General features: G+C 43.6%; 2 protein-coding genes across 10 annotated transcripts in view; one reads left to right on the forward strand and one right to left on the reverse strand.

The window, feature by feature from the left end:
- The window catches only part of FGF4 (fibroblast growth factor 4), a 57,979-nt gene extending 52,211 nt beyond the window's left edge, over nucleotides 1-5,768 (reverse strand). Inside the window, exon 1 of the mRNA XM_068260052.1 lies at nucleotides 5,477-5,768. Within this exon, the coding sequence (XP_068116153.1) occupies nucleotides 5,477-5,765 (289 nt within the window). The 5' untranslated portion in view covers nucleotides 5,766-5,768. The remainder of the gene's footprint in view (nucleotides 1-5,476) is intronic.
- The window catches only part of ANO1 (anoctamin 1), a 1,209,699-nt gene that overhangs the window by 250,367 nt on the left and 945,681 nt on the right, over nucleotides 1-13,651 (forward strand). The gene's annotated exons all lie outside the window — the stretch shown is intronic.

The following is a 13,651-nucleotide window of genomic DNA, read 5'->3' on the forward strand; positions in this document are numbered from 1 at the left end:
AATGTCACCATGTAATAAATGCCAGAATGTAAAACAGGGAGAGGAAAGATTTTACAATGGGCAAACACTGACTAAATCATTTATACATAATTATTGTAAAAATGAAGCACTTTTTTATTGCATTATTTTCACTGGAGTTCCTCTTTAATTTTTGGGTACCTGGAGTCGGAGTCGGTGGTTTCATAAACTGAGGAGTCGGATAATTTTTGTACTAACCCCACAGCCCTAAATAGTAGTGCGGATGTACAGAAATCCCCGGCAAAAGCTTCCGAATTTGCCGGCGAGGTTTCCATTAAACCTCGGAGGCAAATTTACTGATTTTGCTGGGGATCTATGTACAGCTGCAATACCGATGTCATTTATTCACATTTAAAATAACTTAAATATCCAATAATATTTTTTTTTGACACTACAAGGTCCTTTTGGGGGAAAAATGTGATCATTATTCTCTCTAACATACCTAATGGTAAAACCACAGAAGTCAGCGCCATTGACTAAAACAAATCATAAGAATATGAAAATTGGTCCAACTCTGCAAGATTTATATGAAGCAAATATGGCCAATCTGCTATGAGATGAAACTTGAAAACGTTGTTTGTTAATCCCTATTGGTAAATATAATGCAGAATAGAGATTTTCAGCAAAAAAAAGCCTTTTCCTGCTTCACAAATATGTACTGAGCAGTAGTTATATGTGACAGAAATAAAGCAAAACGTCCACAATTAATTGCTGAAAAGTCAATTTATAACAATCAAAATACATACCCTCTTTCCCTGAAAATAAGCCCTAGCAGGAATTTTGAGCATGCTTGAAATATAAGCTCTACCCTGAAAATAAGCCCTAGCGGAAGTGAAAGAGGAGGAAGAGGCAGCCAGTAAGAGGGGACACAGTGGTGCAGTGCCAATCGGGCACTGATCCTGTCATCCCAGCACACAGCAAGGTTATCAGCTGTGCAGGGAAGACAGGGCAGGTGCCTGATCAGTACAGTAGCATACTTTCATATCCAGGAACATCACAGTACAAAGGAACAGGAAATGTTCTGCTGAGAGACACTTCCTAATAGAAATATAAGACATCCCCTGAACATAAGCCCTAGCACATCTTTTAGAGCAAAAAATTAATATAAGACACTGTATTATTTTCGGGGAAAGACGGTATATAATGCATATATAATTATTAGTATAACAATGATAGCAAAGTGTAAGGCCGATTTCACACTATAATTTGGCTTCAGCGTTGCGGTGCGGAGGGCCAAACACAGGCCTTCAGGAAATACCACGTTATTGCAGTATTCCCTGCTGGTATCCGCCCAGTGACGCTCATATCCTGCTGGCCAAGCGATGACGTGCGCAAAAGTGTATTGCAAAAAATATGCTTCCGTGCATGCGCGACACGTAAAATCTACGGCGGGTTTTCACACAGACATGTGTCGCCACAGACTTACACGACTTCTGGTCTGCCACACGTCGACGCAGATACGCATGCTAATGTAACTATGTAACTATGTAGTATTGGAAGCGCGTTAGATTTGATGAATTTACCCATAGACTTTCATTAGACTGGCGTTATGCTGTGGCAAATTGGCACAGCACAACGCCACAGTGTGAAAGGCTCCTAAGCCTAAAGCTACGTACACACTTTAGACCAGTGGTCCTCAAACTAAGGCCCGGAGGCCAAATGTGGCCCCCTGAGGCTTTTTTACCAGCCCCCCCCCCCTACCACTCACAAAATGTATTAGTTATAGATGCGGTCAGCTACATCTTTAAATATTGGTGGTCTGCATATAGAATAGCAGTGCTGGCACCACCCATCCACATGTAAGCCAGAAAGCAGTCATTCACTGGTATCCAATCAAATTCCACATCAGGTGACACTGCTGTCCAATTAGACTACAGGTTGTCACCTAAGTATGCTTCACTGTCTGGCCCGCAAAGACATCATTTTATGTATACTCCGGCCCCCCAGCGGTCTAAAGTATGCTGACCCGGCCCTCGACCCAAAACGTTTGGGGACCCCTGCTTTAGACTATAGTCAGCACTGCGTAATATGTTGGCGCTTTATAAATACAATAAATAAATAAATTAATGGTAATTTGAAACGCCTCTGAAACGATCGTGCACAAAACTTTTACAAACGATCATTAACCTCTTCAGGACCATTTATTTATGTTTTTTTTTCCCAATAAATGTTACTATTTTTTTTTATTTTTTTAATCTATTTTTTCCTATCCCCGCCCTCCCTCCCCCGCTAGCCAATGACAGCGATCGGCTGTCATAGGCATCAACCTATGAGAGCTGATCGCTTTTGTGCCTCCACAGAGAACAGCCAAGTGACACGGCTGTCCCCAGTACAGCGCTGCCTTAGATCGCAGCGCTGTACATTGTAAATAGTCGGCAGTATAAACGTCTAACAGTCTCCTAGCGGCGGCCACAACGTGCGATCTCCCTGCAAAGCACGCCCTCTGGACTTGACGCCAAACAGCATTAGGCGGTACTGGGGGAGCCTCTCCGCATTCACGCCCATCGGCTTGACGCGTCATAAGGCGGTTAAATCTAACGATGAACGACCAACATCAGTGGAAAATGCGGATCCAGAGGACAGATCTGATTGAACGATTGCTTATTTCCAAAAGTGTGTATGGATATCATTAGATAACGATCGTTCGCACATGCACATAATCCATTTTCCAACAATCTCTGACGTCACGTCTGTATGCGGGTGTAACATTCACTATTGAACGGTTGTTTGAACACCAAGCCAGTTATATCTTGTATAAGGTAATTCATTTAAGAGATTGGTATTTCAGTCGGTGAACGCTTGTTCGTCAGCTAATTATCTGTTGTTCTGAGCAACAGTTATCTAAAGTGTGTATGTAGCTTTAGACCGCATATAACTGCTAGTGGAGCAGTAAGCAGATAAAATGATGTATTCTCTACATGCTCATAACACATGTAGGGTGGTACGTAAACTGCATACTGCGTGTCACGCAAATAACATAAGCGCACAGTGCGTACGACCCAGCATTCCCAGTGAGCCAACAAAGTATGCAACGGGGAATGTATGTACTGCAAGCATTGCACGCTTACACGATTTGCCCAATGTGTAGAACGGAATTTACATGCCACCTGCTGTGAGCACAACTGAAGCCTAGTACACACAATCCAATTTTTTGTCAGATTGACGGATGCTTCTGATAGGAAGTTGCATCGGGTGTAGACATCCAAACTGCTCCCGATCGATTTCCTGTTGATAACTACCCAAAATCAAATTATTGATCAGGATTGGATCAGACCGGTCGAAAGTTATCATATCGGTCCGTCGATCTGTCAGAAAATTGCATCGTGTGTACAAAGCTTTAGAGTTAGCATGGGCAAACTCGGCCCTCCAGCTGTTATGGAACTACAAGTCCCACAATGCATTTGCATTTGTGGCTCATTAAGTGCAATCAGTAGTCTCTTGATCAAAATAGTGAAATATGGATTATATTATCACTTGACACCAGAAATCGAATCAAATATTGATCACACCGCCGCCACTAAGTTTGGACATCAATTACGTGCCACTACCCCGGCTGCTCAGTGGAATAAAGAACAGACACATCTGATCAATAAAACAACTGAACATAGATTTACACCCCATTATTTTTAATAGATTTCCGTTAGGTTTGATGTTTGTATGGAATCCAGTGCTAATCTTTTTTTGTAGAAAATATAAATGTTTATAAATGGTATTTTTACATGATATTGATTGATAACTCTTGAAACAGTTTATAGGATAGTGATGTGATCAGGAGATAAATCTTTGGCAGTCTTGCAGTGTGCAAATCAACACATCTGTCTTTCTATAGAAATGTGGTCAAGGGTTTGATAATTCATTGTAGATACTCTGATAAGCCAGTATTAATTGTTACTTTAATCAGGCTATTGAATCGTATGGTGGTATAGTATTTTCCAACTCTATTATATAGTGGAGAAAAACATCTTCAGATTTCTGTTTCAGGCATACAATCGTAATAACACACTTTTTATATACAGGTAGCTCCCTGTTAACAAATGAGAAAAGGACTGTAAGTTTGTTCTTAACCTGAATCTGTCCACAAGTCGAAACACTGTGCCATCTCTGTCCCCTGTATCTCCCCTGTACCTCCTCCTTGCCCCCACCCCCCTCCTTGCCTTCAGTGTCCCCCTTTGTGCTACCTCTGCCCCCTTACTATGTCACATCTGTCTCCTCCGTGTACCACATCAAAATGTAATTTTACAAGTTTAAAAAAACATTTTTAAAAATGAATTTTCTCAAAAACTACAAGGTCTTGTTGACATTTTTTTCTGTCTTTTTCCTACAGAATAAAATTTCACATTTTCAGAATCAATTTTCACATTGAATCGGCAGGTCGTTTGTATGTCAGGCTTTTGTAAACCAGGGACTACCTGTAGTTATCATTTTAAGGATGCTAAAGTGAGGTCACGGCTTTCCTTATTAAGTTCTTTTCCAAATCATCTCAAGTCAGAAATCTGAATATTTTATTTGGAAATAAGGAAGCTTTTGAGTGTATTTGCAGTTTTCTAACCAGTGAACGTTACACAAGGACAAGGCATCTAGGTGTTCTTAAAAAAAATCATAGCAAATTACCATAACAAACCAATGGAAAGTAAGAAAGCCCCCAAAAATGTACCAAAAATATAACATTTTTGTAGCATTTGTGAATAGAGGAAATTTTACTGCTCTGAATATTCCATTTGTGGACGACCCATCCTTTTTTTCAATAGATGCCTTCATTTTTTTTTTCCTTTCTGATGAACAGCTGACACGTCTCGGAGCTGGTTGTCAGGATGAAATCCCGGCTTTCCTGCAGATCTGCAGCCCTGACTGACAGCTGTTACTTGATTCTCAGAAGTTCCTCCGTTTACAAGTCCTCGATGTACTAAAACAGCACCTGACATCAGCTCGTGGCTTGAGAATGTCCGTCCCAGCAGAAGACGTGCTCCTACAGAGCTCCCGAGACTGTCACTGCTGCTAAATCCTCCGCCAGTCCCTCCCGAGCAAAAGCCCCACAGCCAAGACAAACTTCTCAGGAGCTAAAGTCATCCTTGTTTAATGCTCTTAAATAAAACATCACTAAACTGAGTAGATCACGCTTCTGACACTAATCTTACAACACAGACTCCCTTCTGTCCAAGCAGAACAAAATCCAGTCACAGCTTTACATGTCACTCTGTCACCGCTTCATTTCATCGTCAACAATTAACTCTAACTTAAGCTGGACAGATTTACCTTCAACACCAAGAACTGAAATCTATGCCAAAAATCAACTCTGGACACTGAGATAGAAAGAGTATGGACTGCTCAAGATGCGCACAGACCGACAAGCCTATGGCGTTAAAAGGTTTAAAATATACTGAAGTACCTCAGTGCTAAATTTAAATATATTCCCGTTGTAAATATTTCACGCAATATGAAAAAGAAATGAAAGACTTACTGTATCGGTTTTCGTTATGCATCCCGTTAATTTTGCCATCCGGTAAAACCTGAATATGGAACCCGATGCCCACATTGCAGTAAAGTCGACGTAGTCGTTTGATGCCCAGCAAATAGTCCCCTTCCCGATTGGCATCTTTCGTCTCCCCGGGAATCCGAGCCAACGACCTGGAGAAAAGGGTCTCCCAGCGGGTGTCATTGCGATGGGGATTCAGCAGCGGGATGCTGTGTACCATCCCCGAAACCAGCACCAAGAGCAGGATTGGCACGAGGGCCGATTGAACAGTCATCCTGATCAACGTGGGCACACGTGGTTTAAGGAGTCAATTGCTCTAAAAATACCTCAACCCCAGCTCCACTTATACTTAGATCAAAGAAACCAAATGCTTAGCTTAAAGGGAGGCGTGGTCTTCTTAGCTTGCATGGAGTCCACTCTAAAGGGGGTTGACTCAAGCAAAGTTTATTCGAACTTGATCTCAACTTGTCGTTAGCTGCTGGGGGCTTGAGTGAAGTGTTGATCTTCTCCTGCAGCTCAGCCATAGCACTTTTACCACTGAGCACGATATTTATATCCACCTCTGCTCATCTCCCAACAGAAGCTGACAGACCAGTCACTGAGGAGGGAACTGTGGGGTCTCACTGGATAGAAAGCATTCATGCAAAGTCCCCTCTCTGGAGAAGAGCAGTGTGCTCTAATGCATGCTGCTAAAAAAGAACAACCTAGGACAGCTTCCATCACTAAAAAATACAGGCGATAGAAAAATACACTCGAAAAACAATACTGTAAAAATGCCCCAACCTTTAAAAAAAATAAATAAATCTTTAAATCATTGGTTAATATATAGGTTTTGCAGACAAAGAATTCCTAACCTCAAATCTAAGTAACTAAAGAAACAGTCGAAACGGTCTAAAGATCGAATTATTGCTCAAAATAAAAATTTATTTTAATTTTTTTTAAAGTGTATATATATATATATATATATATATATATAAAAAACTAAGGCTGTCTGAACATGAATTGAAAGTAGGCAGCAGTACATTGGAATGGATTTATATATAATTATATAGTTCAAGCTGTTCATCAGAGTTATGCATTTACAGGTAGTCCCCGACTTACAAACGAGCCGCCGATACGAATGGCATGGATTCTGTGTCTCCATGGGAACAAGTCCAAATTTTTTTTTTCAAATTGGACTTGTAGTTTTTGAGAAAATCGATTTAAAAAAACAAAACAAAGAAAAAATGGCTTTTAAACTTGTATAAGCAGGTACAGAGAGCAGAGGTGACACAGAGGGGGACACTGGAGGCACAGGGGGGCACAGAGGAGGTACAGGGGACAGAGATGACACAGAGGGGGACACTGGAGGCACAGAGGTGACACAGAGTGGGACACTGGAGGCACAGGGGAGCATAGAGGAGGTACAGGGGACAGAGATGGCACAGAGGGGGACACTGGAGGAACAGAGATGACACAGAAGGGGACACTGGAGGCACAGGGGAGCATAGAGGAGGTACAGGGGACAGAGATGGCACAATGTTCCGACTTAAGAACAGATTCTGGTTAAGAGCAAACCTACAGTCCCTATCTCGTTTGTTAACCGGGGCGGGGACTACCTGTATTTACTTTAAAAAAAAAATCCGCAGATCTTTGCAGAGCACATTAAAAATTGTGCCCTAACAGAGCAGACAACCCCGATCTAGATTGACCCATTGTGCCGTATAGGTGATCTATTTGGTACAAAACTATCCCAGTGTTCCAGTAATAAGAGAGGAACTGTTATGAAAATAATGTGATTAAAAGAGGCTTATTTTTTACAATAATACTTTATATATTGTTTAGTCAGTGTTTGCCCATTGCATAATCTTTCCTCATCCTAATCTACAGTCTGAAATTGATCACAGGCTGTAACATCTTGAGTCCTGTCAGGTGCAGCTCTGCAGAATGTTCATTTACAGAGAGTTCCAAAGCCAGTACAAAATATACCTTATCTCCCAGAATGCTGGAGGGAATGGGGGAGAATTCCGCATAGCTAATCAGCCTAGTATAAGCATTACTGGGAGGGCAGGACTCCATCCAATATACAGAATTATATAGATACAGGAAGTGATGCTGAAACCTGATGCTGATACTGATGATATAGTCTGATGCTGAAACCAGGAAAATTACCGTAAAAAGTGGGTGTCCTGAATAATCTAACTGTTGCCCAGTGAAGATCAAAATCCAGTGTGACTACCACAGTCCATGGACAATTTAATAAGCAGATATTTATTAAATCTACTACTGTAGTATGTTTTTGGAATATACAGTAAAAGGAAGCCACTGAGTCCCTGGGGGAAACCCATTCATATAGAGGAGAACATACAAACTCCTTGCAGGTAGTGTCAGAGCCTGGAGTAAAACCACCTGGGACTCTGGTGCGGGAAAGTGAGAGAGCCAGATACAGCACCACCCTCAGGCATGGAGGTATTATTGTGGAACACGCGCCAGAACATTTCATTTTAGTGTTACATGGAGGGTGAGACGCTTAGAACCTTTGTCAGATCTTAGTTTGAATTTGGAAGACTTTTCCTCACATCCTGGGCTAGTGGCAGATTTACTGGGAACAAAACATGAATTCAAACCTTACCTATCAGGGCACAGACAATTATTATTATTTATTAGATTTATATAGCGCCAACATATTACGCAGCGCTGTACAATAAATAGGATTACAGACAATCATAACAGGGTTGACAGAACAATACAGGTAACAGACCATAGATACAACAATACAGGTAATGGCAATAAGATACGCAACACAATGCAGATAATAGTACAATGCCAGATCATAAACTGGAATGGTAGTGGTAAAAAATTACCAGTTCCAAATTCTGGGTAAAGTGCACACAGTCAAGTATGATACACAAGGGAAGAGGGCCCTGCCAAAGGCTTACAATCTAGAGGGAGGGGCTGGTGACACAAAAGGAGGGGGTGCATCAAGAAGTTATTGGCAGAAAGGATTAGGGTAGTGTTGAGTTGATGTAGGCCTCCTTGAAGAAGTGAGTTTTGAGTGCTTTTTTGAAGGTGTTGAAGGTGGGAGCGAGCCTGATGGGCAGCGGGAGGGAGTTCCACAGGATAGGGGCAGCTCTAGTGAAGTCCTGCAGTCTGGCATGGGAGTGCGAGATGCGTGGGGTGGTTAAGAGGAGGTTGTTGGAGGAGCTAAGTGGGCGGCCAGGTGTATATCTGCTGACCAGGGCAGAGATGTAGGTTGGGCAGGACTTGTGTATGGATTTGTATGCCAAACATAGGAACTTGAAGCTGATTCTGAAGTGAATTGGAAGCCAATGAAGGGATTTGCGTATTTAAGGTGCTGGAAGATATTAGACATAGCTCCCAACTGTCCCTCTTTCAAAGCGACAGTCCCTCTTTGGGAACCCTGTCCCTCTTTCTTCCTCATTTGTCCCTCTTTCAGGACTGATGTACAGAATGATGTACAAAAAAAAAAAAATATATATATATATATATATATTTTTTTTTTTCTCTACAGAAAAATGTGTTTAATGGACCCTAAACTTTATTCCCATCCTTTAAATGTATATATTTCTTATTTTTAAATGTTAATATAAAGGACAATGAATCAGGATAGAAAGGATCAGGGTAGTTTGAATTATAAAATAACATATTTTTCTTATGAAATCTCTGTAGTATGCATGACTAGGGGGGTGTCTGGGGAATGATTAGGGGTGTGGCAGGGGTGTGGCTTAAGTGTCCCTCTTTCTTACCTCAAAAATTTGGGAGGTATGTATTAGAACATTTTTGAAGTTTTAAAATATACCTGAGCCGAAGCTCAGGTACAAAACCACAAACATACCTGAGGCTCTCCTCACACTGGACGGATCAAACAGTGATCCGTGGAAAAGCTGATCTGTGAAAGGGATCAGTTTTTATTTGGCATCAGTTTTTTTGATCTGCTTCGTTAACAAGCGTTCAATGCGATTCGTCCGTCGTTTTCTTACTTATCACAGCCTCCCCAAACTTGCGGTTTGTTTGGCAGAGTGGGCTGACCGGATCCTTTCTAACAGAGCACTGTGAATGGATCCACAAGTTAACATTGGATTCATTAGAATCCGTTCCGGTACGGTCTGCTAAATAGACTGTTGTAGCCGCCAATGTGAACCGGGCCTCAAAGAAAACATGTAACTACAAAAAGTTCCCCTGGGTGGGTTCTCACCTCGGGTGGGGGAAGCCTCCGGATCCTATTGAGGCTTCCCCCGTTCTCATTGTGGCCCATGGCGGTCTCGCTGTGCCCCTCCGAAACAGCGGGGATGAAAATATTTACCTTCCTGGCTCCAGCGCAGGCGCAGTATCGGCTCTCCGCTCGGAGATAGGCGGAAATAGCTGATCGATGTCGGGCCGCTCTACTGCGCAGGCACAAGTCTCCTGCGCCTGCTTAGTAGAGCGGACCTGACAGATCGGCTATTTCCGCCTATCTCCGTACGGATTGCCGCAACAGCGCCCCTGCTGGAGACAGGAAAGGTAAATAAATCAGCGCTTGTCAGGCTTGTCAAGGGTTCCAGGACACTTCGGGGGAGCCATCGCTGGATTGCCTGCAACTACAGGGGAGGGGGAAGCCTTATTGGGACCCCCCAGGGGAATTTTGTTTGGTTACAGAGTCTCTTTCAAAGAGAGAAGCCTCTGGATGCTAATTAGGTTTTCTACAGCATCCTCCTGTCCCCCTTTGCCGCTCGCAGACTTTTCAAAAATTACTGACAAGGGTTTGTTGGTAATTTGATCGGGGTCACGGTGCTCTTCAAGTATGGCCATGCCTTCGCAGTAAGCCGAAGCCACTCGTTCTTGTGTGGCTGCAGCATGACGCCCTTATGCCAGGAGAAGAGCGTGACCTAGATCAGCAGGAGGATCTGTGAGCCACAGCAGGGGTCCAGAGGACGCCGTGGGATGCTCCGTTAGGATCCAGAGGCCTCCCTTTCTTAGGTAAGTATTTGTTTTTTAAATAAGTCTTTGCCTTGGGTTCTCTTTAAAGAGTACTTGAGGCCAAATAGTCAGTGCCGAGCTCCTTCATTTTGAAAGCCACGGCCTAATTGGTGGATACGGAGCTGGGGCGGGCCGTGGTCATGCAGGAGGAGGTTTCCGAAGACCTCCAGCAGTCTCCGGACACATGGCTGCCGCCGCACTGCCATGGAGGGTGGGGTAGGGTGGGGCAGGGCGCCACCTCTGCCCCAAAGACGTCAGAACAGGTACATATTTCACCACGAGGCCCCCTCCCCCACCCCCTCCTAATTTGACCTCAAGTACTTTTTAATTCACCCACATTGAGATTTTCATCAATTCTTGATCTGGTCTCCGAGTGTTACCGAGAACAGAAAAGGAAGGGTTATTTTACTAATGGGAATACAGAAAACAGAGGTTGTAACACTTCCCTACTTCCCCAGGCTAAAGAATAAAGTGTTGGCTGGAATCTCACCTTACCAAGAGCACATCCAAGCGCAAATAATAGTTGTTCAATGAGCTCACCTGATGGGTTGGGAAATCTTTGTGAAACCCCAGTGACTGACGAGCACAAAATGACACTGAACTCCATGCGTTTGTATTGCTTTTGTTCACTGGCTGAACACTTGTCTGTGACCATCCTCAGCTGAGAGGGGCATTGGGAAGCCCGCCTTCAGTCATTTCCTTTCCTATTGAAGTAGTATATGTTCTTTTTACCATGCATGCACGGCATAGATGGTGAAAAAGATCTGCACAGTCATTCATGGTACTTGCCACTTGTTTTAAAGAAAGGCAGATCCTTCATTAGACTATTTGGTACCTACAGACATGAGACAGTTGTCCAATCTAGCCATTTTCACCCAGCCTCTAGTTGCCCTTTAGATGCCCCCAGACTCGAAGCCGGTTGATTTACGATCGCAAGATTAAAATCGAACAAGTCTCAGAAACTATAAAGCCTCATAGACACGCTTGATCGCCGTCCTTAATAAGTTAGCGATCCCTGGCAGTTTGTGATGAATGAACAATGACAGGAGGCGGTTGAATTAAGCAATGTCACAGCGACAGTCCACCAATCAGATGCTTAGCCTTGAATGTATGATCATTGGTTTTCGTTTGGTATGAACAACTAATTCATTCGTTTCGTCAAGCGTGTGTACGGAACTTGGGACATTTTGGCGGCTAACCAGGGATGGTCGGAAATTGCGATTTCTGCCAATGCAGATTACGGTTTCTGCGGATTTCTGATTTCTAAGGAGTATTTAGTTTGGTCATTTTTTGCATTCTCTGATTGGCCAAATACTTCCGAGTTGATTCTGCGTTCTCCGATTGGTCCAATGCTTCCGAGTTCAGTTATTGGGCTAAAATTACCGAGTTGTGGTAATGCAATATTTCCACAGAGATCGGAAATGCAGAAATTTAATTTCCGCGAAATCCAAATGAGCATCCCTACGGCTAACCGGCAGCTCGACCCATCGTTCATTGTTGGCCAGAAGAATCTAGAAGGTTTTCGGCAAACATCGGGCCATGCGAAGAATCTGTTGATGATGAAACCAAACACTAAGAATCCAGTGCAGGAGATTTGGCCGCAGCCGACGGAATTATGCCTATAGCAGCGCACAGGGAGTAACTTCGGTGCCCTCAGAAGACGAAGCTGAAGTTACATTTAAAACACTGTAATTCGGCCGCCAGCAATCGCTGGAAGCCAAATTACATCATTCTCCACCATCCATGGTGGCCTGGAGGGGGAATAGTATTCAACCCCGCCGGGGCTTGTGCAGGAGCAGGATCACCCATATACCGGCTGTATCCTGCGCCCAAGTCTACCGGCGGACAGTGTACAGACACATCCCTAGCCTTGAGGCTAGCGGTGTGCTCTTTTGTCATGGAGGGGGGCAGAAAGACAAAGATCAGCACACGATGGCGAGGCTTCTATCGGTCACAGCAGCTGAACATAACATCGCAATCAATCGTGCTTGGGTTGGGGGGCATCCTTAATGACCCCCAAGCACAATTAATCTCGTACGGGAGTAGATCCTGACGCAATACCCTCAGGCCAGGAGACCCTCACGCAATACCAGTTGATTGTTGATGGCATTAACACAGCAGAGGACAAACCATTGGTCTGAACTTCAACACTGCGATTATTTGTCCGACAAAGCTTTTCATCTGTAATAACTTATCATCAGACGATTGACTGCTGTGTATGGCCACCTTCCCTTGGGGATCCATCCCTCCCTCTCTACACGTCAGTGACCTTTAGCTGGTTTAGATCAGGCAGTTTCTGTTCTATTATAATGTCCAGTTCTGCTAAATGTTTATGATGCCAATCAACTCAGCCTGATCAGACATAGTCCACACGTATGTGTTGTAAAGCCCCCTTATCCTGAAGTGTGAATGAGGTGTCTTTGCCTAAAGCAATATTGGGAGTCTCTAGGTGTGAAATCCCGGAGTCTTCCTCAGACCCTCACAAGTGCAGCTTTTATACTGCAGTTTTTACTGGCTGTCACTTCATTCACAATTGCTTTGTAGCCTTTCTCGTCAGAGGTGACCAAACCTATGAACTGAAAGTCACTGGATCTGGACATGTTCGGCTGAACTGGGCAACCATCTTGTTCCTGGCTCTTCAGTAAAGCTAGATACACACACACACACTCACACACACACACACACACACACACACACACACACACACACACACACACACACTAAACACACACTAAACACACACTAAACACACACTAAACACACACACACACACACACACACACACACACACACACACACACACACTAAACACACACACACACACACACACACACACACACACACACACACACACACACACACACTAAACACACACTAAACACACACACACACACACACACACACTAAACACACACTAAACACACACACACACTAAACACACACACTAAACACACACACACACTAAACACACACACACACACACACTAAACACACACACAGCACACACACTAAACACACACACACACACACACACTCACACACACTCACACACACACACACACACACACACACACACACACACTAAACACACACACACACACACACACACACACACTAAACACACACACACTCACACACACACACACTCACACACTCACTCTCACACACACACACACTCACACACTCACTCATCCATCAGGGCTT

This window comes from Hyperolius riggenbachi, chromosome 11 (assembly GCF_040937935.1).
Source record: "Hyperolius riggenbachi isolate aHypRig1 chromosome 11, aHypRig1.pri, whole genome shotgun sequence".
In the NCBI taxonomy this organism is placed as follows: Eukaryota; Metazoa; Chordata; class Amphibia; order Anura; family Hyperoliidae; genus Hyperolius; species Hyperolius riggenbachi.